Raw genomic sequence first — 26,824 nt, 5'->3', positions numbered from 1 at the left:
CTTATTTATTTATTTCTTTTTGGATTTTTACGGCTATTACATTAAAAAAAAGGTAAAAATATGTTAACAATACTAGAGCCAATGTTACGGCTTCCTTCTCCTCTCAATCGTGTTTCGCATACTACAAGGATATCCCATTTGATATCTTTAATTTCATGTTCCAGTTTCATTTGGTCTCCTTCCGATCTTAACGTTCTTGTATTATACGTTGCAATGTAGATGTTTGTATTTTAAATGGAACTTTTGCCCCCCCCCCCCCCCCAGAGTCCTTGGGGCTGACCATTAGCACGGCATGAAATTCTGAACTTGTTCTACTCACCTGGGGTAATCTAGTTTTAAAATTCGAGTTCATTTAGTTTTGTTTGGAGGTTTTTGGCATTAAAATGGCATTTGGAAGAGACCTTTATCCAACAGTCGAGAGAATAAGGCTTAAGAAGAAGAAGAAAATCCAATTAAAAACCCACTGTAAATGCAATAATACAAAATATCAGGTAGGGGAAATGGTAATTTCGTATTTCGCGCCCTTTTTTTCAACTAAGTATATCTCGTTCATTATTGGTCACATCTGATCATACGATACGGCGTTGTAAAAGTGTGAGCGTATACTACAAACGCATCTTTGACAGTATTGCGCTTGGTTGGTTCAGTCGTGAACTATCGTGCGTTGAGTATGGAGGTAAGTCGGTACATACATGAGTTTTGAATACTATTTATTATAGCAAAAATAAAATACAATAAATGAATGAGATATTTAATTTAACTAATAGAATTCGACACAGTTGTAAAGAATATATGAATATTTTCTACTACGCGGTTGACAATAATTTCGGAAGATGAAGATCTCGGATCTTGGTAGTAGGTGGTGGGCTGCAGAGGTAGAGAAGGAAGAGCGATCAGTGCGTCGGTGCTTTTTTATACTTACCTACGTCAGTGATCCTCTGTGTCGCCAACCTGCCGTGTTTATTGTCTATGCTCGATGGTTGGCGGTACCTACTACTAGGTCACCAGTCACCACACAGTACTAATCATTAGTATCAATTTGTATTACATCCGTTAGCCGCAACATATTTTATTCATTATTTTTAATGAAGATTTTATCATCAAAATCGAATTCAGTGTCAAGTCGCATTCGATTCCGTAGTTTTGATTGTACCAAATTCATAATTCTGAAAATCTTTTGAATTTTGGATTTGAATGAAGCAATGACAATATATTAAATAAATGCAAAATCGAGCAATGAATTTACTGAATTGATATCTGCTTGAGGTATCTTTAAAAGAGTGAACGACATAAATAAAAGTGAAACCAAAAATTAAAGTCGCTAGAAAAGTTATTAGAATATATTTGTCGCTAAATGAAAGTGAAATATATATTCTAGAGTAAAATGTTATTTTTAATGTCGAAATGTTGCTTAAGCTAGCGAATAAGTCGCTAAATTGGCAACACTGGCTGGAAACTTGTCAAACCAAATGTTTTTACAGTTATTTACTAGGAAAAGGACAATAGATCCTGTAAACTGCATACCAAAATAAAACAGAGACCCTTCGAGTATCGTTTGTCATCTTGTTACCTTAATAATAAGTTAAAGAATGCTATCTTTGTTTAGATTTTTATATTTTACTTTTTGTGCTGTTACATGTTCACTTAATTGCCATACTTACTAGTTCTTTGCTCAATGTATTATTATTGCGTTTTTTATTATTTTTTATTGTTAACTTTTTAAAATCATTCTTATGTTGTTGAAATTCCATTCGTTGGTGCGTTTTGTAGCTGCAAGACTTTTTGTGGTGTTAGCTATCATATTATTTTTATCATATTATGTAAATGTTATCAACTATCAAATATCTAAATTTAGTAAATGGGGTCTAGAATTTCAACCGTCCATGCGCTCAGTAGCTGCAAGAATTGTTGTTATTTATTTTCTATTTTTATAAATTTGCTTTTATTTTGTTTTTTAAAATATCACTGAAACTCTAAACTTTATTGTCAAATATTTTTTTTTACATAAAAATGTAAATAGGGGCTAGCTTTTTTATTGTCCATGAGCTCTGTAGCTGCAAGACGTGCTGGGATATTTATTTATTGTACATCGCCCTTGAGGTGATTTTCACAAAAATGGCGCTATATAAATTATCCAAACATTATTATTATAATTATTATTATTAAACCAGAAAGCGGTAGAGATTTTTACAGTACCTCAGAGTAATTATTTGATAGGTTTTTAGCTTTAGCTTTGTTGCAAAGATCAAAAGCGTTTCGAATTTTTGTAACGAATGGTTTTAGTTTGCGCTTGCAATTCACGATCCGAGTATTTACGGGCTGTTGTATTGCTGTAATCTGTAGCTAACTTCGTGGTTAATAATTATGGGCGACTCTATTAGCCCGCTTATCACGGGAAGGGGGTAAAATAATATGTACTAAAATTAATGTTTTTATGGGGTTGTTTGGGTATTGAGATAGAGTGGTAGCGAGAGAAAATTTAAGATGAGATTTGATCATCTCGGAGGCTGTGTATCACAGAAAAATTAATTATGCGCTTTATTTTGTTATAAGTTTTTAAAATACAAATACTATTTTAATGGCCATTGGTTTGCGAATTATCATTTAAAAAGGTTATGTTTTTCCCAGCGGAAAACATGGGTCAATATTTATTGTTAAAGTTATTATTTTTAATAGAAAGGGTTTTGAAATTCCGGGTAATTCGCCGCTCGGTCATTTGAATTTAACCCGAGGTCGTAATTGAAATTAACAATGGACGATATATTTGTGGATACCTAGTAACGGCTCTGGTAAATGGGGATTTATTTTAATGTATTTATTTGTAAAGGCGGTAATTAAAATGGGGTTCTTTTGAGAATTGGCTGGCATGAACTAAAAGGTTATATTCAAATGCATTATTGCTGAGAAACCCCAGATTAGAGAACAATAAAATGTATTGGAAAAATATATTTAAATTCGTATTGAAATATTTTAAAATATCGCCGCGTTTTTTCCCAATACAAATAAAGGTTGATTTTATAATCTAAAACAAAAATACTTGCTTATTTTACGGGGACAAAAGATTTTAATTCCTGAATATTTTTAACAGGTATGTTTAGCCAAAACCACCTTTCCTTGTAGGGGAGGTTATGGTTTAGCTCGTATCACGCTGCGTGTTATTACTCTAAGCATTATACACATATTCCAGTACCTACCCTACAATATCTTTAATTTTAATCTATGGTTAGCAATGGCATCGCCTGTGGCAACACTTATCGTAACAACAAAAAATACAATTAAATTATATACTGACAAATGTCAAAATAAGAAACGACCTAATATATAATTTTATTTAATCTTTGTATACCTTTGTGGTTGTGTGTTTTCTCGCAATGTTAAAATAGTTCAAAATCATAAAAATGACAACATTATCTGATTTCCGCTTGAACTTGATTAATGTAAACACAGTTTGCCGGACTTGTTTGATATCCAATGATGAAAATGACATGGAACAAATATTTTCTTTTGATAGTTTAGAAAACCTTAAAAATTTACTGTCAGTTTGTGCGGGAATTGAGGTTAGTAGCATATTACAATATATTGTATCGTCATCATATATAATCATGTTAAAATCTATTGTAGCCATTCTGTCATAAGCAGCGTCGTAGCTAGGGTCATAAGCGTCCCTGGGAGTATTTAATTTTGCGCCCCCCAAAACTGATTTTCTAGGAAAAGAAAAAGAAAAAAAGACCAGGTCTGCAGAGTGCGCCACCCTGTGGTTTGCGCCCCTGGCAGCCGCTCGCCTAGCCAGCCCCTAGCTACGACGTTGGTCATAAGAAAAGAAGGCATAATGAACCTTTTTTAGATGAGTTTAAGTATGCGTAGGCATCAATAAAGAAAGATGCTCAACTGTTTTTAATGATTATTTTAGTTTTTTATTGTTTATTATGTTAATGATAATTAGGTTAATTAAATTAATTATGTTTTTTTATTGTTATTATTATGTTAATTTTGTTAAATAGCTAATCTTAGGCATGTTTCACATTTTGTAAAATGTTTCCCTCGGCACGGGACACCCCAGTGAGGGAACATTATTCTGTATAAAAAAAAGAATTCACACAATGTAAAAGTATGAATAAATAATATATTATTTTATTTCGTTGTTTTCAGTGATCTTCCTCATTATAGCTGCTGCAAAATGGCCACAAGTGAAGCTTTTTAATATTCACTTCTTATTTTGATATTTATTTATTTATTGTAGTATTACTAAAGCTATTTGGCATTACCGCCAATCTAACATTTTGACAAAAATAATATTTTTGTATGGAGGTATATTTAACTCTTGTTGGATGTACCCTAATCGTTCGATACGCGTGGAGCCAATAATAGGCGAGCTTTCTGAAGAAGAACAGTACTGCGGATCGGAGTAAATAATGAGTTAGATTTGATTTTAAAAACAGTTCTTATTTTATCCTGATAAGAGTTTACTTAGTAGATTAGCAGTAATACTCGCCGACTGATGATATGCTACAGTACCTTAGATAAATATTTTCCATTTTAAATACAATAATTACGATGACGAAGTTCAGTGGTTTTTTTACATATTTTTATTTGTTGATAGTCCGACTGTCAATTTTTTTATTATGTTGGTATACATGCCCCTGAAGTATGCTAAAATTTTCAGCAGCATTCATTGTTTACTTTGTCTGTAAACATTAATAAAAAATTGACAATCGGACTCTCCAAACCCGCAAAATTTCAAAATTCCTGTTATTTTCTGAACACACCCCGTACATCTGCTAACATTTGTTCAGTGCATCACATCCAGATTACAAATACTCTCTTAAAAATAACATTCCTTTACGAAAAATATCCTCAACTTTCAAAATCTTATTGTGCAAAAACTGTTGTGTGATTAAAAATCAAAATTTACCCTTCTAAAATTGTTACTGCTTGACATAACTGATACATTGACGATAATTGCATTTTAAAATTTATTTCAGGTATCCAAGTGTGATGGGCTTCCCAGTTTACTATGTCAAAAGTGTATAACCGATTTACGCGTATCATACAATTTTCGAAATAAATGTCAAAGCTCTAATACAATACTGAAACGTTGGCTTCAAAAGTATGACTCAACAAAAAATGAATTTCTCGAATCGAACGACAATTCGAATTCTGGATACTCTCGGTAATGTTGTCTTTTTATTTTTTGTTTATTAAGGTACATCTAACAAATTAGAGACGTTAATCAAATGGGCTAAATTTATCTTTATTTTCCAATTAAGCCTATGCCTCTTTTAGCTTCAGTAAGGGTGGTCTCTGAGATGGTTTAGTCATGTAGAACGAATGGATGACAAACAAATGGTAAAACAGGTATGTATGGCGAGAATGAACAGTAACGGAGGACGAGGACGACTAAGGAAGACGTGGCATGACGAGATAAACCCAAACATTAAGTCTGGTCATGTCAAAAGCAGGCAGAACCAAAGGGCATGTATGACAAGATGTATGAATGTAGAAGAAGCTAGGAATGTATGCCAGGATAGATGTGTGTGGCGGTCCATCCTGTCTGCCTACCCTTAGGGTGAAATGGTTGAATGGTAGTAGTAGCTTTACTAAAATTGTATAAAATTATGCTGTGTTGTTACTAATTATTGTGATTTCAATAGCAGAATAATAAATATTTAAATGTATTTCAACGTAATATGAGAGGGAAAACATTTTCGAGAAGGGAATATGGAAGTCTTGGCATTCACAGGGCTTATGACATGTCACTGGCTGGTTTAAGTGGCCACTTTACACAATGTAACATTCACCATTCTGTCCATGTTTGAACATCCACATTTCCTCAACTCTTCCATCTGTTATACTCAAACATTGTTGAATAATAAATGGTTTATCTTTGAAAAGACATTTATACTTTTCTGCAGAGCCTCGTTTCTATTGCAAATTAACAAAAAGAGATTTATGAATGGTTTTTTATATTTTGAATACGAAAACTTAAGTATTTACATTAATAGGATTTTCTTCATTAGTCACCTTTTCAATTTCAATTTTATTTATTATATATTAATATGTAAATAGTGTTTTTATTTTCAGTGATCCACTTTCTTTCAATGATGATGATGAAGATGATGATGAATATAACCTCCCATTAATATGTGTAACTACTCAATCAAAACCAAAAAATACTGACGATATTTCTGTTAAGGTAAAAAACACATACATATTTTAATCTTCAAACCACGAATAACCCTCTACATGAGGGAGTATGGTAGTTGACCGTAGCTCTGTCTCATTGCATTCCTCTTGGGCATGCATGTGTATGTCCTATATATTAATATACAGTCAAACACGGTTATAACGATCACGGAAATAGCGAGATCTCGGATGTAACGAGGAAACATTAGTTGACATTTTTTCTCCATACAATTATTCACTGTTATAACGAGTTACTTCTCGGACATACCGAACAAAAATATTGTCAAAAATTACACAAAAAAATCTTCAATTGTTAAAATCATCATTCTCGAAATAAGAACCTAAGTAATAAAATCCAAACGGTCGGCTAACGTAAAGGATAAATACCGCCAGGCTTGGGATCGGATTATGTTTATTATAGCTTTGTAAGTGTCTTGAGTACCTAATTGGATTTTTCGCCGAAAATATTGAAAAATGGCTTTTAAAAAATCGAAGCTTTGTGAACTAAGGACAGGCGCCGTGGCGCAGTTGGTTAGACGGCTATCAGTGAAACTGGCGTCGCGAGTTCGATTCCCGCCATTTGCAAGAAAAAAATACAAGAAAGATTTTTTTCTCAATTGGTCTGGGTGTTGTGGTGTATTTTTCATTACCTTCTTCCATATCTCCTCTATCCCACCTGCTGACAAGCCTTTAAATAGAGGCTTAGCAGGTTATTCCTTTTAAAAAAATTTAAAAAAATGTAAATGCCGGTTCGGCACATTGTTACAATTTATAGCTGCTTTTGTAGTTTATGAATGACATGCTTGTTTTAGGGGTTTTAACGGAGTTTTTTTTAGATTTTTTAATGTTCTATGCTTATACACAATAAACATTACAAGTGGGTGATGTCAAATGAGTTCTAGACCAGATCATTAAAAACCTAACCCCTGAATTTTAAATATGTCTACTAACAAGAGGAAGTGTCTCTTAATTCGTGAAAAAGGGGCAATTATTTGTGTCAACATTGTAGAAAAATAAGAATGTTTATTTGCTTGCATTTGAAAAGAATATCACGGACACAAAAAAATGTAGAAAGTGTGATCGTACTAATGTCGATGAAGTATTGTTCCTATGGTTTTGTACCCAAAGAAACGCAGGAAAAGTCCGCAAAACAATTTGGAAACGACGATTTTAAATTTAATAATGTCTTCATGTGACAGGTAAGTATGTTTGTAAGCATTTATTATAATTTTCCCTAACTTTTTTTTTTCTGTTTGGATAGTATTTACTCGTTAATTTAGTGGCAATGTGTAATGGCGATTGTATAAAAAAACCTTTCTCTGGTATAACGAGTACCGCTTACAACGAGAAAATTCAATCGGTCTCATCTTCCTCGTAATAACCAAGTTCGACTGTATTTTACTTCCAATTTTTATTATTTACCAACCATACTTTCCTGATGTGAAAATGCTTGTTGGGTGTAAATAAACAAAAAAAGCGTGTTTATCCCAATCTTTTGGTTTAAACTTTTATATATTATTTTCTATATCAAAATGTAAAATATTTTCTTTTGTATGCTGTAACAGTTATTGTAAAAATATTGTCTTTGATTACTTAAAGTTAAACATAACTTAAAGTATGTTCTCAAACATTCCTTCATGTTTTTTTGCTACCCCTTTATTATACTGTCTTCTTAAGTGTTTTTTTTTTCAGTTTCCTGCGACAGTAAAAAATGCTTCATCATTTGATACTTTGGTGATTATTCCGGAAAATAAAACTTCTAAGGAAGCCAAATGTGACAGAGAAAAAGTTAGTTTTTGGTCAATTACTATTTTCTTATCTTTGAATATAATCAGTGTACTGAAGAATATTTAAAAGCAGCAAAAATAATCAATTAATAAAGTTTATGAGTTTTCCATTTCTCTTTGGTGACAACTTTCATCTGAGGTTAAACAGTCAGATATCTGGTATATAATTTTTTTCAATCCTTTAAATCCTAATATTTCTTTAAATGTTCAAGAAATGCAAACTCGGAGATCTTTTACCAAATCAACTGACATCTGGAAATAATTATATCTCTTTTTATCTCACTGAAAGAATGTGAAATTGTTGTTTATTGAATGTAACTTAAAGAGATAACAGTACATCTGTGCTATTTTTGAATGGTATTTTTATGACCACGTTTTGGGGCGGCTCTTATAATTAAGACTGCCAGGGCTGTGCATTACCTTAAAATATTACGTATTCACTTAAATGTTATTTATTGGTGTAATCATTTTATCATTAAATTTATACAAGAAATTAAGGCCTCGACATTGTAGACATCCACTGCTTAAAATTTGTTAGTTTATGTCTTAACTACAGGTGGCAGGTCTAATATATCGTTATCATTTCCTTAAACGCACCCAGTGATACATAGGGCACTTCAATGGTACTCCAAAGGTGATTAGTCGTACACTTCAGGTGCCAGTTTAAGAGTTGTGAGAATATTACAGTATAGAACCGCCTTTAAATTGAATCGAATCTAAATGGTAGCCGAATTGTCAACTACTGCGCTATAAAGCGGACTTATCTCAACTCGATTGCCCTTTTCAGCATTTGTATCTGAGAGTAATTATCGAGTCAAAACATTCATTCGGAGTTCTGGTTCTATTTTCACGCTCATTCATTATCCTTAACAACACACTTAATAATGTTTACATTTCAATTAATACAGATTTATATTTAAATAAATTTAAAATGTTGTTCAGGGGGAATGACCGGTAATGAAATAGGAATAATAAGGATATAAAAAAAATGTATTTTTAAATTAATCAAATGTGTCAATGTAATGTCAGAAAATAGTAACACTTACAGTAAAGAATGAAACGAAGACCATTGTTACATAAATATTATTCCACAAAACTGTTTAATATGTGAAAGAGTAACTGTTAATGCCACTCCTGTTAAATATTCAAAACACCCATCTCTAATGCTATTGATACTAGGATCACATTATTATCAACAGCTTCATTTATGTTTAGATCTTCTGAAATCTGAGACTACCCCCTTTAAATTAGTTTATTTATGAAACGGTTTCAGCAGCTGGTTGTTCCAGATTTTTTGCCAACGCTGCTTAAATTTTTATTTTTAGACAGTTTCACAAAACAGTTTAATTCGTGAAACGGTTACTGTTACTGCTGTTCACATGAACACCGCTGTTCCTTTGACAAGGCATAAAAATACTCATTAAGTCTGTTGTCTTTACCTCGGAATATTAATTAATTACGTTCAGGCGCATAATTTTATTTCTTTTCCAGGGTACTAAAGACAAGTTCTCTTGCACAATATGTTGTGAAAACTTTATTTCCAAAGAGTTACTCAAGCGTCACAGGGCCATACACTACTTCTACCATTGCAGAAAATGTAAATCAAGGTAATTAATTGTTCAATAATATTTTGAGTGTGTCCGAATTTTAGCAAACATAATTTCCCTATCCGCACCCAGTGGTGCACTCCCTGGGTCATTTTTGCTACACAGAAGGTAAAGTTAACAGTCTTACACTAAAATAATAAAATATTGCATAACCACCTTAAAACCAATATTTCACATCCTTTACCAGGAACCCAACCCAGGATATCAACCATTACACTACGAGACGGATACATCTTCACTCGATTTCCTTTTTCAGGATTTTCGCCTGAGAGTAGTCTCATCGGCCTTGTAGTGTAGTGGTCAGCGCGTTTGCCTACCATGCACGAGGTCTCGGGTTCAATTCCCGACATCGTTGACATGAAATATTTATTTAAAAAGGTGTTTTTACCCTAGAATATTTCATAGTCCCTGGAATACAATGGAAAGTTAACAGAATTTTCTTCGACTGTATGAAGTAAAATCAAAATTTATAGTCGGTAACCTGTTATTGAACATGTTTACAAAAAATAGAATTATGCATTTTCTATTTTTCATATAAAAAACTTAATTTTAGTTTGTATATTTGATAAAATTGAAGATGACTGTTAACTTCCCATTATAATACGGGGCCTGAAGTGTAAAACTGATCATCTTACCTTCATGTAGCAATGATGATCAAGATACGCTGCAATTGGTGTACCTATGCAGTGCTTTATGCACCTACAAGGGAATGATGATAATGACGATGACCGATCGAGTCGAAAACACTCAACCAGGATTCCGGTTCTATTTCACACACAAGACTGTATTCTTTATCCGCCTGGACGCAGTTTGCAGACAAGTGCTGCATTCGACAGAAATTGTCAATATTTTTAAGAAAAAAAACCAAAAGTCAGACATTAACAAGGCTTATGGATTGTCACTGGATTATTGAAATATATTTTTATATTAAGGAAACAACCCGCTAAGCCTCTATTTCAGATGCTTGTCAGCAGATGGGGAAGATGGGGAAAACGACAATATGTACCTATCAGCTTTTGCAATTTCTACCTTTCAAATCAAATTAATTCTTATGGATATAAAACATATTTTGTATATTGTAAATGTGTTAAAATATTTTTTCCAGTTAAAATTCCATAAATTTAGTGCAGTTCATAATATACAAACCATATACCTAGTATTAAATATATAATATATAATAATGTTAATAGATTAAATAATTATATTTTTTTATTGGCCTTTGTAATTTCAGGTATAAAAATCTAAATGATTTAAATCTTCACCAGTGCGTCGAAAACAAAAGTGAAATTGCTATAATCGAAGATGAGACTAAGGTAAATACAGTCATCTCATATATTATTATTTTAAAAATGATTTGAGTGTGTCTATCATGTACGGGCCTGTTTCACATGTATCGCGCCAATTCACTCGGTCCGGTAAAATTAGGGTGGGTGGACACATATCAATCATTTTCCTTTTTGGTTTCGATTATTTAGTTTCTACTCGTGAGTGAAAATTTTGCTAAAAAAAAGTCGGCCTCATGGTGTACTGTTTTGTGTTTTTACCTGCCTATTGATAAATGAAATAATAAAAAAATATATTATTAATGAATCCATCCTATGTTATTCCGTGGTGCCGTGGGATGTTCAACCATCGACTAAATTTGCGGATACGAATTTGACCTCTATCTATACATGAAATAGACTCAAAAAAAATTGCCGTTTAAAGCTCATTCTGTATTACAGCGTCTAAAATAATTGTAATGTAATTCACCACTGTAATTGGGCCTCCTGGCCTGTTGTGGTGCAAAAAAATTAAAATAAATAAATAATAATAAAATAATGATAAACGCTGTGTATCAGGGAGAAAGCGGTTTAAATTTCTTGCTCATAACTCCTAACTAATTAAATTCATTTTGATATGTCAAAACATGTTCAAATCTCAAAATATAATATCGTCTGACTAACTTGCAAAACTCCAATCTCCATAAAGAAAAATTTTACAGGAGGGTGAAGAAACAGTATAATTTCAAAAAATACATAACGTAATGCAGATTTATTTGTTAGGTCGAGTTGATATACGACAGCAACTTGATGTTGGTTTTCGCCAATTTGTTGCCTCCAAGCCTAAGTCTGCTGACTGGAGGGCGAGTGTTCGCATATTGCTTAATCTCCCCCTCCAAGCTCAAGTCCTTATAGTTGCGGGCTATTAGTAGGGGGGGAGTGGTCTTCCATTCTCGGGTTTTACCAACGGTCTTCCAAGGTTAAGATATCTACTAAAAAATAAATGTTTCCTTGGTCTCTATTGAGATGTTGGTCTCATTAAATGAAATTCTGAGTGGGTTAAATTCCATTTTTATTCTTTACACATTTGGACATACTCAAAATATTTTTGAAACTAAGGTGATGGAGTGTTAGATGATAATGAAAACATGTAATGTTAATTACTAGAAATTTAATAAATTGGAAAAATAAAAACGATAATTATTTCGAGCGTTTCTGAAGCTGCAGGCAACATAATTCGAAAGAATGGTTGATTGCATAAATAAACAATATTGCTATAAAAATTCATCAATAAGTCGACAGATGTCACTATGAGGATATTTGTAATCATGTGAAAGTACACCTGTTTTGACAAGGTATGTACAATTTTTGAAAATTGTCAATATGTGGAAAAGATAAAGATGTCATTTTCATAAGCATAAATGCTTTAGTTTCATTTTTTCACAAAGACTGCCTGGCATTTATGTGCATTTTTTTCATGTATTTATTTTATTCCAGGAAAAAGATGCAAATACGAGTGCAACAAAAGTGGAAAATCAGTCATATAATAAAGTATTTTGGTGTCACATATGTGAAAGAGATTTGACATGTAGCCGAAGTCTGAAGTATCATATTCGATCTCACACTGGTAAATAAATTTTATAAACAATTTAACAAAATAAAATCAAACACATCTAAACAATGAGGAAGTTCAGTGTCTTTTTTATTTGTTAATAGACTATTAAACTAAGCCAAAAAAAAAAAAAATTTTTCAAATATCAGCGTTGAGATTTTTTAAAGTTTTGTATTTCTGAAATAACTCCGCATGTGACATCAGAGGTTGTTCTCTGTTAATTCTTTCAATTGGTTCGTTTCAGTAAGCCAACCGGATATCCTTCACAGCTCTCATATCATTGTTTGGTTCATATGAACCAGTGACATCGATCAAAGTAATGCGTTTTTATAAAAATATTTTTTATTAAATACATTTTCAAGAAACTTTGCCATACAATTGAATGCTCTAATTTTTACCATATGCAAGAAAACATTTTTAGTATACTGTTTCCCGTATGGCTGAAGTTCCTCATTTATTTATTTAAATATACTGTTATGTTCAAATATGACCCGGAATTTATAGAACCGCGCTCAAGATATTGGTAATTTTTCATAAGGTTGTCATAAACATACCCGCCAATATCTTTAGCGAGATCTGTCATTTAGTTTGTTTGTGACAGCTGTGTAAACAAGTTAATCTTTGGTGTGTTCTGTGAATTTTTCTCAATTTTCTTCAGAAAGATTAACGCAAATCTGTTGCTGAAGAGATGCTTTCTATGGAGGATACTGCCTTTCAGCGCATCATTACAAGTGATGAGACCTAGGTGTATGAATATGACGTGAAAACAAGTGACAATCTTGAGTGCTGCTTGCCAACTGAGCCTAAACCCAAAAGTGCTCACGGATGCTCACTGCTTTCTTCGATTATCATGTTGTTGTGCACCTGAAGTTCCTTCCAGCACTCTCGACGGTCAATAAGAAATACAATTTAGGCCTTCTGAAGCGTTTTAGAGAGAATATTCGTCGAAAAAGGCCAGATTTATGAAAAGATAACTCTTAGTTTTTGCATCACGATAATGAGCCAACTCATACATCTTTTCTTGCGTGTGATTATTTACCCCGTGCACCGTATTCACCTGATTTGGTTCCGTGTGACTTATAGATATTTTATATTTTATTTAGATAGTTGGAATCATACCATAACTAATAATTAAAATATACAAAATCTTTTTTAACATATTATTCAGACGCTTTCTGATGACACTCTACCTATATGGATGTTTTTTTTTAACGAAAACCATCGTCATCCCACGAAACAATGCGATAGACCTAACCTCCCTTGTCTCTTTCGGCGTCTTTAGTCCTCTATGGTACAGATTGTTCTGAGTTCCTGGATTTTTGTCTTTGGGTGTCTGATTCATTCACCTCCCCCCCCTCACAGAATAGCAATGAATTTAATTATTACCCTGAATATTACTGAACATGTATTCAGACAAAAATTTACTTTTTAATTAGAATATAAATACCAAATGATCTTTTCCATTAATTCTTCTCAAAAGTATTCCATATCCCTGTGGTAAACTTTATTTTTCTTTTAAATTTAGAGTTTGCTTCCGTTTAGAGTCTAAAATAAATAAAATTCGAAAGGGTAATTTTTCACATTTTAATATTACAGGTGAAAAGCCTCATCTTTGTACCGAGTGTGGTAAGCAGTTTCGAGAAAAAAGAGCCTTAGTCGTTCATATTTGCACAGTTCATACTGGCGAAAAAAGGTTTAAGTGCTCTTTCTGTCCTAAAGGTATGTCTAAAGTTATTTTTTCTAGTCATTTTATTTAGCTATAATATTCTTGTTGCCATATATTACATTTATCTTTTAACATATATATATTATGTATAATATTCAAATGTCAGTTTTTATTTATTACTGGGATTGGATCTTTAAATATAAAACTTACATTCATTTAATATATCCCTTTTTTTAAATAAACCGATTAGAAATAAAATATTCCAGATAAATAAAAATAAATATTCCAGATAAAACGCCAGTTACATCATAGGAACGGGCGGCTTAAATATGTAGTATTTTTTCAGCATTTTCAGTGTCAGGGAAAAAAGGACAACATGAGAGAATCCATACGGGAGAGAAGCCTTACCAATGTGATATCTGCTTTAGATTATTTGCCGCCAGATCTACACTTACTGCGCACACACGTAGGCATACACATGAAAACAAATTTCCCTGTAAGGTGGATGGGTGTAGCCAAGGTACATATTATTGCCTACATTTAAAAAAAAAAATATCTCTGTATTTTCGTCTGGTGATTTGCACAAATATTTGGGTTTTGGATCAATTTTTAACTAAGCGGATATTTGAAAAAGAGAATAGAGTTGTGGTATAGAGTTTGGCTCGAACCTCCGATCTCTAAACCATGAGTCCGCAACACTTCGTCGGAACTCCGATACTACTACTACTACTACTACTATACTGCTGTAGAGTTACTCCTTTGAAGTAAAAGAGCTTTAACCTTTATTAATTTATCATCCCAAAATGCTTGAAAATACTTTTCTTGTTCAGTGGTTTTTTAAAAATAAAATATTTGTTAAAAGACTATTAAACAGCGCTATGATTTTTTTAAAGTTTTGTATTTCTGAAATAACTCCGCGTGTGACGTCAGAGGTTCATTCCCGCTTATTCTCATTCAGTTCTTCCCATTGGTCCTGAAGCCACAAGCAGACCGGAAATCTTCCATAGCTCTCAGGTCATAGGTTGATTCACATGAACCAGTGGCATCATTCGAAGTAGTGCGTTTTTATTAAAATATTTTTTATAATTTTTTCTGCACATTTTCAAGAAACTTTGCCCTACAATTTAATACTCTTATTTTTACCCCGCGCAAGAAAACATTTTTGTATCCAATTTCCCGTAGGGCTGAAGTTCCTAATTTTTATCTCTAAATTGCAAAATTTAGATCTAAATAACTCCCTAGGGAGGAAATCCAGCCAGTCAGCAAAATTTTGGACATACTCGAAACATTGTTTTCAATTCAAAACTTTATGAATATAGAAGTTTTACACGCATATAGATTATTTGAAGTCAAAATATGGCAAAATCTTAAAATGCAAAAAGGTGTAATTACCAGCACTAAATCGTAGGTAAACAATAAACTGCAATACCGCGCGTATCTATCAATTAATTTTTTTAAGTAAGGGAATTTAAAAAGCTTTCTGTATATTACTTAGGATTTTAATCAACCAAAAATACCGCTGAAGTATCTGAAAAACTTAATTAAAAATAAAGGCTCTTAGTCCCTATAACAAATTATTTGCAGTAAAAGATTTTTGAAAAAAAAAAACAGGTTATGCAATTTTGCAGTAGCACTGGCAATATGCTCTTAAAAATATAAAACATGTTTTGTTTCAAGTTCAGTGTCAATGTTACGAGTATCTTTGATATTTGATATTTAAGTACATCTGTTTACATATCCATGTGAATTTTTTAAATATTATCAACAATGGTAACATTGACCCAGTTTAATTTCTTGAAATTCAATACTCGTTTATTGTATTCAGTAAGAAATAATGTCAATGAACTCATTGACACCTTTTTTAACTGTTTATATTATGAGATGGTAATAATTTCTGGGTTGACTCATCTGTACTCAGCTGGTCCTGGCAGTTACATAATTATGTATAGATAGTTAGCAGCCTATTTTTATCCTAACTGACTTTAGTAAATTTCACAGGAGATGAAATAAAAATAGATTCTTTTTATGAATCAACATTATTTTATCAAACCGTTATTGAGTCTATGTATTTCATTAATTTTTTCACTTTAGTTTAAAAATGCCATAATAAAGTAGAACAATTGTCGATTAAAATCAGTGTTGTAATTAATATTAATATTTTTTTTTTTTGTAAAAAATAAATATTTGCGTTCTTATGATTTACCCAAATATTTAATTTTGAGGGCCATTTTCAACGAGTTGTAAATAACTCACTATTAGAAAATGGGAATCGAGTTGGGGTAGAGTGGGATTCGAACCACGGACCTTTGGTCTGTGAGTCCGAGACACTAGCCACAGGACCACAACCCGATTTTAAGATCCTTAATTTAATGGAGTTCTACAAAATAAACACCGACTCAATAAATAAATAATGGTTTTATTATAAAAAATCCTAAACCATTTTGTTCGACATTCCATTGTTATTAAATAGGATCAACATTAAACCACAGCACTAGAAATTGACAATTATTTAGTTCTAATTTTGTAAATACAAATTACACCTTTTATAATACTTTGGGCTGTATGCACTTGTTTTCAGATAAAAAAGCTTTCACTGCTACATGAGAAAAAACATTCCACAACTATTTATGTATGATATTGCTATGCTATGATAACTTTCCTGCAAATGGCAGAACTGCTGTTAAACGTTCTGCCCACAATCAACTATCTCTAGGAAACCAGCTCCATCTGATTTGTATAGATAATGTTTTAATGACATCATTCACTGCTTCATGACGGACACTAGATGATGACACCACTCTCTTTAGAAACCATAGCCCTGGCACTAGAAACAAAACGGCCACCTTTGGGTGTTCACTACAGTTTTTTCAAGTAAATTTACTCTTTATTTGACATTTTCAAAGCTCTTACATTTTTCGTCCAAGGTTGAGATTTTATTAGAGAGATCTTCAATTTTTGAATGACAAAATTCTATACTGCTTTTGATATCTTTAACTTCTTCATAAATTTTATTCATTTCTCCTAAGAGGACTTTTTTCATATCATTAAGTGCTTCATTAAAGTTATGTTGGTTTGTCTCCGAGCCTTCGGGATGGCGGGTACTGCGTGTGGAACTCATATTGCAACAATAATAATAATGGCAGTAGAATTTAGTGTTGATGTTTTCGTGTGAAATTTTATTTGATAGATTTAAATCAGTAACTTACTGCGACAATCGAAGATAATAATTTTACACAGAACACTGATAAAAATGAGTATTTAACTTGTGCAGTCGAGATGACAAGGCGAAATAACACTTTTTAATAGATTTATTTGGATTACTAGTTTATGTACATGATGTTCACATCAAAAATATTGAATCAGTTTGATATCGATTTTAAGAAAGATAGGCTGGAGGTTGGACTTATCCAGAGACCAATATACGTATGCGTTAGAAACTAGCTTAAACATATTATCTTCAAGACCGTCGAAATAAATCCGACCTTCTAGTCCTATTTAAAATTCTCAACTCACTCTTTGATGCGCCTGAACTACTGAGCTCAATAAAATTAAATATTCCAACTAGAAACCTCAGACAAAACTTACTTTTCTTTACTGACAACTATAGAACTAAATATGGTTTTCATTCCCCTATGCCCAGAATTCTAAGGTCTACCAAGAAACATACAGTCTCGATTTCTTTGATAACAAGTTGTCTTCTTTCATAGGATCACTGAATCAAATCCAATTATAAACACATCTCTCCCGCTTCCACTCCCACCAAGTCTACCATATATCATTGTGTCTTTCTACTTTCTTTATAATATTTTTTTATTTATACATATGTCCTTGAAAATGCCCATTGGTCCTATATATAAATAAAGATAAATATTTTATTATTTAATTTGATTTTTACATTTATTTTATAATTGTTTTACTGAATGTGTTATGTAATTTTTAGGTTTAATTTTTGTTTCTAAATCTTGAGTAAAATGAATAAATTGAACCAAATATTTTCATATTAAAAGTTTCGTAAAAGGCAATTTTGCCATGTACATATGGTAATAAAATGAAGTGGTGGCAATGTAACAAAATTTCTCATGCCTTTATGTAAATAAATGTTTTTTATTTTAGGTTTTTTCTCCTTTTCTACATATCAAAGGCATATGTGGGCTCACCGCGGTGAGAGGCCTTACCAATGTACGCGCTGTGCCAAGTCTTATCTGAGTCATCAACATCTCCAATCACATATGAAATCGGTTCATTTTCAAGTTAGGGATGAAATCTGCCACATTTGTAATAAAGAGTGAGTATATAAACATACATCTTCCGTGTCAAAAGGGCTTACGTCATAAAATGGACAAAATTACTTAAGTAGGTATACAGTTAAGAAGCTATTTGTTTTACACATTTTTTGGTGTATTTGCCATAAGTTATAGATACTAATCAATCGTTGCATTACAGGTCAAAAAGTCTTTAGTCATATTTTTTTCAGAAAATTTTTCGATTTTGTGATCCAAAAGACTTAAGTCATGTAAAAAATAAAGTTTAAAGCAAAATTTAAAAAACACAAAATGTCAAGAATAATTTTCCAAGTATGTAAAAAAATTTACTCAAAACAATTGCATCCTTATGATTTGTCAGCTGTTTGGTGTCGATTTTTAGACACACTCAAAACTTTGATTGGCTCTCCTGAAAAATTGATTTTTTTTTTTTTACTTAAGCCCTTTTTCCCACACACGGAAGACATGTTTTTAAAGACACATCCCCATTCATGTGGGAAAATTGTTGTGGAAAATTTTCATTATACCTGTAATTTCAATCAAGTTACATTTTGAAAATTGATTAAATTTCTTAGATATACTTGTATATGGTTGTTCAGACGCACAGGTTTTTCTATGCTATTTTGCCATGTGTCGTTCGCACTCTTTTCTGACGTTTCAGATTGCATTACAGCATCCATCATCATGGTCGATGTAATATTTATATATATGTAGGATAGAATTACCAAAATTCTGTAAAAAATGGATTTTGACACATTTCCAAAAATTTGAGATCTTCTGAAATAACCGGGACCTTTTCAAAACCGTTATTATGTCAGTAATGCTCATTCTTTCGTTTCGGCGGTGAAGTATTGCAGTTTAAAACCACCTTACAAACAAATATTTCATATCGATCCTTCCATTAATCGAATCTGGTACCTAAAGCATGGTAGGCAATGCGCCAACCACTACACTACAAAGCAGACTTACGTCTGCTAGATTGACTTTTTCAAGAGATTTACCTGAGAGTAGCCATCGAGTTGAAAACACTCTTCCATGGTTCTGGTTTTACAAATTCCACAAACAAAACTGTATTATTCATCAGCCTGTTTGTTTTAGGTACCTTATTTTATTTTATTTCATTTATTTTATTTTGGTTTACTTATAGTAATAAACAGATATATTATATAAACTCAGAACGAATAACAGTTTTCCACAAATTGTACAAAATTAGTAAAGAAAATAAGTACACACAATATAGTTTACACATTAAAAGGAATTTTCAATAGCAACGTTCGATCTTTGAAGTATAATAAAACAAATGGGATAATTTAAATTACCGTGCTTTTATTTAAATTCTTTAGCATATTCAACTACATGTTTTAAAAAATTATATCTGGAGATCCAATTTTTAATGACCGTATCATATAAAAGTTTCACAAATGACGCGCATAGTGGTGACCTTTAGGGCGGCAATAGTTTTTCACAAGATTTCACCTAGCCCCACAAAAAAATCCATTGGCGTGAAATCACTCGATCACGATGGCCAGTTGACATCGCCACCTTGGAATATAACGATAGTTGGCCTTCTGGGCCCCGATTACAATGGGAAGTTAACAGAGTTATCTTTGACTGTCTATAAAGAAAAACCGATATTTGTGTACGAAAATTCGCATGAACATTTAAAGTATCTTCGTCGGTAACCTATAATTGAACATGTTTAGAAGAAAAAAAATTATGCATGTTCTGATTTTCATACTGAAAACTTAATTTTACTTTGTAGATAAAATTTAAGATAAATGTTAACTTCCCATTGCCCAGGTCACAGAATTTGCCAGGTTGACTTTGAAGAAATGCCAAGTTCATGTGTTCGGTGTGGAATGGAATATCCTGAATTGTCAGCACACTGTCTTGGACCGCAGCTATATTTTTCATGAATCTTGCACTTTGCTGGCGCACAGACATTGACTGATTTACGACCGACCCCGTTGTTTCAAAATTATTTATTAGACACCGAATTGCGGACTCTGAAGGATAACCGTCAACTCCTTAAATTGGGCAAAGAACGCGGAACATTTGTCGGAATTTTTTTCTTAAACTATAAATAATTTTAAAATGTATTTTCTTATTTCAATTTTTTATTTGCTTTCTTATTTCTTTATAATCTGTGTCCAGGCGCATGAAGAATACAGTTCTGTGTGTGAAATAGATCTAGAACCAGGAAGAGTGTTTTTGACTCAATGTCTAATATCAGGTAAAAATCCTGTATGAGGAAATCGAGTAGAGATAAGTCCGCCTCGTTGTGTAATGGTTGACGAGTTCTCCTACCATTCTTGAGGTCCTGGGTTTGATTCACTTCAAGCAGGGTGGACGTGAAGTATTGATTTTTAAAGATTTTGCACTGTAATATTGTTCCTGGACTGGCACCTGAAGTGTAAGACTACGCTGCATTTGGTTTAACCATACAGTGTCCTATGCACCATTGGGCGTGGAATCTTGATAACCATGTTTAAGATGATTTTTATTAATATTACTTATTCTTAGTGGTGGGGGGTCAGTGCTATGCAAGCTCCTGACGTCACTGCGACCTGTGGAGATGTGACGGCCCCGTGAATTAATATTACTTACTTTTTAATCAATTTTACCATTTCTTTTTCAGATTTACGGAGAAGAGTACATTGAATAGACATGTCCGTACTATTCACAAAGCAGAACCCACAGTTAACAATAAACCAGTTCCAGTGTTTGCATTTCCACGAGATTTAAAAAAAGAAGTAATTAATCAATGATCATTAATATTTTAGTTAATTTGATTACATTTCTTCTCAAAAAATAAGAATAGCATGTTGCGATGGTTGCATATGTAGCGATAGACGTTTAAAGTACAGCTAAAAAGATTTGCAGTATGAATATACATGTATTGATGCAGACGCTAAGGAAAACCGAGGAAGACATGACACTATCAAATTTAACCAATTTTTGAGAATGGATACGTCAAAAGTCGAAATATTCCGAAGCAGAGGATATGAGGAATATATATAAAGACTATTTCTATCCCCTCTGACTACTCCTATTGAGATTGTGTGATTGTTATATTTCTACTTTTTCCAAAATCATGACTATTCATACATTTTCGGCATATACATACATACATAGTTAGACAGTAACATTATTTACATATTATTTTGTACACTTGTCCATTCTATTCCATTGTTGGAAACATTTTTTAATTTGTCTTCCGTGATGCTTGACAGCGCCTCTGTCGTTTTACTCTGTTCTGCTCTCGCTAAAACTTCGTCCACACAAAATTAGTTCGGTTTCTTTTGGGTACCCCTGTGTACTATTTATTTTTATTGTTTTGTTACTTTAAATTATTTACACTATGTAACAAACATAATGCCCATATATTAAAAAAAATAAAAGAGCAGTATGTGAAAGACTTACACTAATTAAAATTATTTGCAGAACTTTTTTGTCATCAATATTCATTAATATTTGTAATTCATATTTTTATTAATTTTTGCAATATCTAAAATTTTCAACAGTTGCAATTTTGTTAATTTTAATTGTTATCAAGAATATTTTACTTTTCAGAATAAGGATTTGGATTAGAACTTTTCCAACGATTGATGAAATGAAAAAGATTTTAGAATATAAACAGACCGAGACAATGAACGGATGCAGCAAACTCCGGTGACAACTGTCGTCAAGGAAAGGCGATACAGTTCGCTGTGCCATAAACTTTGGATGCATCCTGAGAGCCATAACCATGCTTGCCTACGGTTACAAGACATCGGGTTCTGACATTCTGCAGTTAATGTCAGAACTACGGGACGTGAACCTGACTCGGGAAGATGCACTTCGTCTTTAAACCTCAACTATTCTGATGGTAAAAATGTAGGTTTTAATTTAATGTATCATGAAAGAGTCATTTGATATTTGGAAGACGTGGACGATCTCGTTTTTCTTCCCACTACTGAGAAACAATAATTCTGCCGCCTCTCAATCTGTGAAGTCAGTGCTCGTCTTCACAGATTGAGAGGCGGCGATTAATCCACGAATGTTGGAACTTTATTACATTTTGCTCATGCCGTTATGTCATTTTGTAGCAAACTGGCTTAAAAAAAAGAAATATAACCCGTGTGTTAAGCATTTCATTTTTGTCAATTATTATTTGTAAAAAATGATTAATCCCAAAAATATGTCTGTTCGAATAAAATATCAAGATATCAATGATTGCAAAAAAATATTAGGGTATGTCGTGTTTTTCTTGTAGAAATACGAGGTGTGTTCAGAATATAATGGGAATTTTTTAATCTTGCGGGTTCGGAAAGTCCGATTGTAATTTTTTTTTGTTTTGCTGGTATTCAAGCCCCTGAAGTATGCCAAAATTTTCAGCTGTATTCATTGTTTACTTTATCTGTGGCAGCCGCTATTTTTTTTCCACTTACATTCATTTATACATATACAACTCATTCTTTTCCAATTACATTAAATTATATTACTACGCTAAATAATGTACTTAATATTAATGTAGTTAGATTAATTTATTTATTTATTTTTCAAATGTGTCACGATTGTTTTTTTTATTTTTAATGTAAAATCCTTCCATGATCCTTATCTTTCCTTCCTTATCTCGATGTGAACCTATTTTCTTACCATATTTTTGTTTTATCAATGTTTTTTTAAATTATATCGTGATCATTTTTGATATTATTAATTATTTTAATCATCTTTTTCTGTCATCTTTTTCATTTAGCAAGCCTTTATCAAACGAGACACATTTACATATTTTTTTTTTTTTGTTGAGCATTTGACGTTTGGATTTGCATCCATCTGCCTCTGACGTACAGATATTATATTTATATGACTCACAATTAAACCAAAAAATTTCAATAGATGGTAATTGTACGAGACGCGTTTCCGCCTCGTATAAAGAATTTTGAGACTGTAATAATCTCGCCAAGGCGCTGGTATTCTACTGCAAACTAGATAGGATAGGTATCGGTAGCCCGTTAGTATGAATAATTCTTCAAAATACAATCGGCTGACAGTGGCACTAGCGGGTTGTAAACCCGCTTCTGGATTCGGCCAGTCCAGGAAAGTTGCATTGAAGATCTGGGCCTCTATTATGATGGGAAGATTAAATATATCTTCAAGTTTATTTACAAAGTAAAATTATGTTTGTTTACAGTTTTTTTTCTAAACATGTTCAATTACCAGTTACCGACGAAATATACACACTTTCGTACAGAAATATTAATATTAGTTAATACCGTCTCGGTATATACCGATGAAGATAGCCGTTCATAATTGCGGCCCCAAAGACGAAGTGGCATAGTAGAATTAAACGAGAGCATTTACTGTTTTCAATCAATGTTTTTATTTTTCACATGTGCAGATATTTATACCGTGTTACGAAATCTTACCCTACAGTTTATCCAGGTATAAGAATCGTGTCCCCACTCTGGCAAGTATTCTTCCGAGCGGCCAACGTAAATAGGCGCCCGCTAGCTAACGTAAAAGCCACGCCCCCCTCCACCGTTCCTCCAGTGCACAACCATGCGCCGACTAGAGTGGACGTGAAAGGGCTGCTAGCTTGACACGCTTCGCTCAGTTCGTTCTATGTATGGCGGCGGCCGGTTAGACTCGGAATTAGCCTCGTAGACTCATACATATTTATCAGTAACAGATTCATTCAAATAACATTTAAATTTTAACATATATACTAAACATACAATAATAAACTAAAGGACTATGACGTCAGCTACAATAATATCAATGTTTCATATTTTATTTCAGTAATCAAAATGATTATGATTATGTATTATATTTGTGAATACCTTTTGACTGAGCGATAATAGTATTATTTATTTCTATAAAATATTAAGTAGGGTTAAAAGAATACTAAATGATAAACATGAAATAAATATAAATATGTAACAATAATAATGAAATGTTGTGTTCATTTAATTTATAGAGGTGTACAAATTAATATTTTTAATTGAATCGGCATTCACTTCGTAACACTTCATTACAAATTATTATGAAAATAAAACTTTGTTATCAGTGTCACATAATTTTATTCTTTTACAAGAACACAACTATAGTTTCGGGAGAGCACTCCTCCCATCGACGGGTGATATAAAACTAATATAATAAACACAGAATATTGTTCACAATGTCATAGAATCTAAACAAAAAATAAACAAATCAATCAGTGAAACTTAGAGCAGGGATTTTTTTTTCCTTTATCTAAGGTGTTGGCATATGAACGGATGGTTATCTAAAGTGCAGATATGAAAACATGGACAGAACATAAAGTCAAATTTATTTCTTAAAATTTAGCACATAAGTGGAAGTTGCAATACTTAAGTCTAAGATTTAATGTGTGGGAAGACATCGCTCGGCTAAGAGAGTGTTAACAGATGCGGGTCTAAGAGGGTGAGTGAGGTGAGGGTGGTCGCAAAGGGAACATAGTCAATAAAGGCGAGGGGTGGTTAAATGTGTGATTATTAATTAGGTTGTTTTCAGAATTTAAATTTTTGTGAATGTCTATAATTTCTAAATTATTCATATTACTGCCTTTGTTATTTACTTGGTGCAGGAGTTTTAGGGTGTGATTATGAAATGAGTGGTTACTGTCTATTATATGATTCGCGAATTCCGAGAAATTATTATTGGTCAGGCAACGGCGGTGTTCGTTTAGCCTAGTTTTAAGATTTCGCGCTGTTTGTGTAAAAAGCGGGTTTTATAGCTGTGGGAAAGTGATTACTTATTTTTATAGACAGAGGTCCAATGTATATAATACCAGGTTTGTGGGTTGTTAGATATGTCACCACCACTAGAATATAAAAACGGTTGACTCAATTTGTTATTTTGTTTGCGTTTTAGCATTTTATCAATTATATTGGGGTCATACTGATTATTATGCACTAAAAAGTGCTCGAACAACTTGGATTAAACAAGAAATCCATAAGTTTGTCTTCGTACGTGACAACATCAAACATCTTCTTAAATGTCTCCACACTGAACAAGTTCACGCTCTTCATCCGCTCGAATGGGATTTACTAGATGATAAGGTGCGTTACTTAGCCCCAAGAGATGTATTCCAAAAAAGAAAACTGTTGACAAAAAACTGCTAAATCTTAAATCAAAACAAAATATTAATAAACCAATTGTGAATCAAAATATTCCTGTATATAAATTCAGTGACCGCGTTGTCAATTTAACCCAACATGTTTTTAAAAAGGACAAAATGGATCTCTTAAACAAAGGGGCCAAGTACAACATTAAGTGCAGATATAATAATAATAATTTAATGTTCCTTGCTGCGGATGTTGAAAGCGCTCTTACAAAACAAGATCCAGTGTTAAAACATGCATGTGCCGGTATAATTAAAAATGAGATTCAACATTTTAAACACCATGCAACGTACGATGAAACCTCAACACTAAAGAACATAAAAGCCGACCTTAGAACCAATCAGCTCGTTATGACGCGGGCTGATAAAGGAAATACAATAGTCATATCAAAATCTACAGACTACCACGGAAAAATGACAACGTTTTTAAACGACCCAAATTTAAATGTGCTATGTTCCGATCCCACTATCAAATACCAAGATGCAGTGAAACAAGTGATCAAACATTCTGAAATCATATGTGGCGAATTTCCATATAATACATACTTACACCAGATGAACCCCCAAGCCCCGAAGTTATATGGATCCCCAAAATTACATAAAGTCAATATTCCTATCCGTCCAGTAGTATCGTATTTCAGTGCACCCAGTTACAAATTATGCAAAAGACTCAATGATCTAATAATAGCGTATAGACTTTTTAAACCATCGTATACAATAAAAAACAGTGTTGAACTGACGGAGAGACTAAGCAATATAATCCTACCAACAACGTGAAACTCGTGTCTTTCGATGTTGTGAATTTATTTACTAATGTCCCCACTAAAGACTGTTAGAATATTTTTAAGAATTTAATGGACAAAACAGAAATCAGTGAGAATGTGAAAAAAGAAATCACCGCAATTCTTAATACATGCCTTCAGCAAAATTACTTCCAATAAAATAACTCGTTCTACGAAAGTAAAGATGGTCTTCCAATGGGATCTCCACTCTCCCCTATTTTAGCTGATATCTTTTTAGATAAATTAGAAACAGATTTACTTTCATCCAAACACCCACTAGTCAATAATGTACTCCATTGGCTCCGTTTTGTGGACGACATCTGCTGTTTTTATCAAGGGTCATCCCGACAACTAGATTCCTTCCTTAACCACATTAACCTCCTACATCACAATATAAAATTCACCCTGGAATCCAATGATGACAAGTCCCTAAACTTCCTAGACTTAACCTTAAAAATCGAGAACGATAAAATTGCATTTAATATTTACAGAAAACCCACTCACACAGACTCTGTCATTCCGGCTTCATCTTCACACCCT

At 32.7% G+C, this 26,824-nt stretch overlaps 1 protein-coding gene across 1 annotated transcript; it reads left to right on the top strand.

Annotated features, from left to right (window-relative positions):
• Positions 1-3,185: 3,185 nt before the first annotated feature.
• Positions 3,186-26,396, top strand: LOC148284814 (uncharacterized). Its single transcript, XM_088234616.1, has 12 exons — positions 3,186-3,557; positions 4,983-5,170; positions 6,082-6,193; positions 7,876-7,971; positions 9,462-9,577; positions 10,809-10,890; positions 12,337-12,466; positions 14,048-14,170; positions 14,464-14,637; positions 18,231-18,402; positions 21,018-21,132; positions 21,953-26,396. Exons 1-12 carry the CDS (start codon positions 3,399-3,401, stop codon positions 21,968-21,970), a joined length of 1,485 nt encoding a protein of 494 aa, XP_088090742.1. The 5' UTR covers positions 3,186-3,398; the 3' UTR covers positions 21,971-26,396.
• Positions 26,397-26,824: the final 428 nt, after the last annotated feature.

This window comes from Micrasema longulum, unplaced genomic scaffold, assembly GCF_059751315.1.
Source record: "Micrasema longulum isolate JH-2025_06_02 unplaced genomic scaffold, ASM5975131v1 h1tg000087l, whole genome shotgun sequence".
NCBI classification, from domain to species: Eukaryota; Metazoa; Arthropoda; class Insecta; order Trichoptera; family Brachycentridae; genus Micrasema; species Micrasema longulum.
This window is presented reverse-complemented; position numbering and strand designations above follow the sequence as displayed.

Excerpts from the sequence above, each read along its gene's own strand:
- LOC148284814 (XM_088234616.1), top strand. The coding sequence starts at position 3,399 with ATGACAACATTATCTGATTTCCGCTTGAACTTGATTAATGTAAACACA. Across the intron at positions 3,558-4,982 it reads CAGTTTGTGCGGGAATTGAG|GTATCCAAGTGTGATGGGCT; the intron begins GTTAGTAGCATA and ends AATTTATTTCAG. Across the intron at positions 9,578-10,808 it reads TGCAGAAAATGTAAATCAAG|GTATAAAAATCTAAATGATT; the intron begins GTAATTAATTGT and ends TTGTAATTTCAG.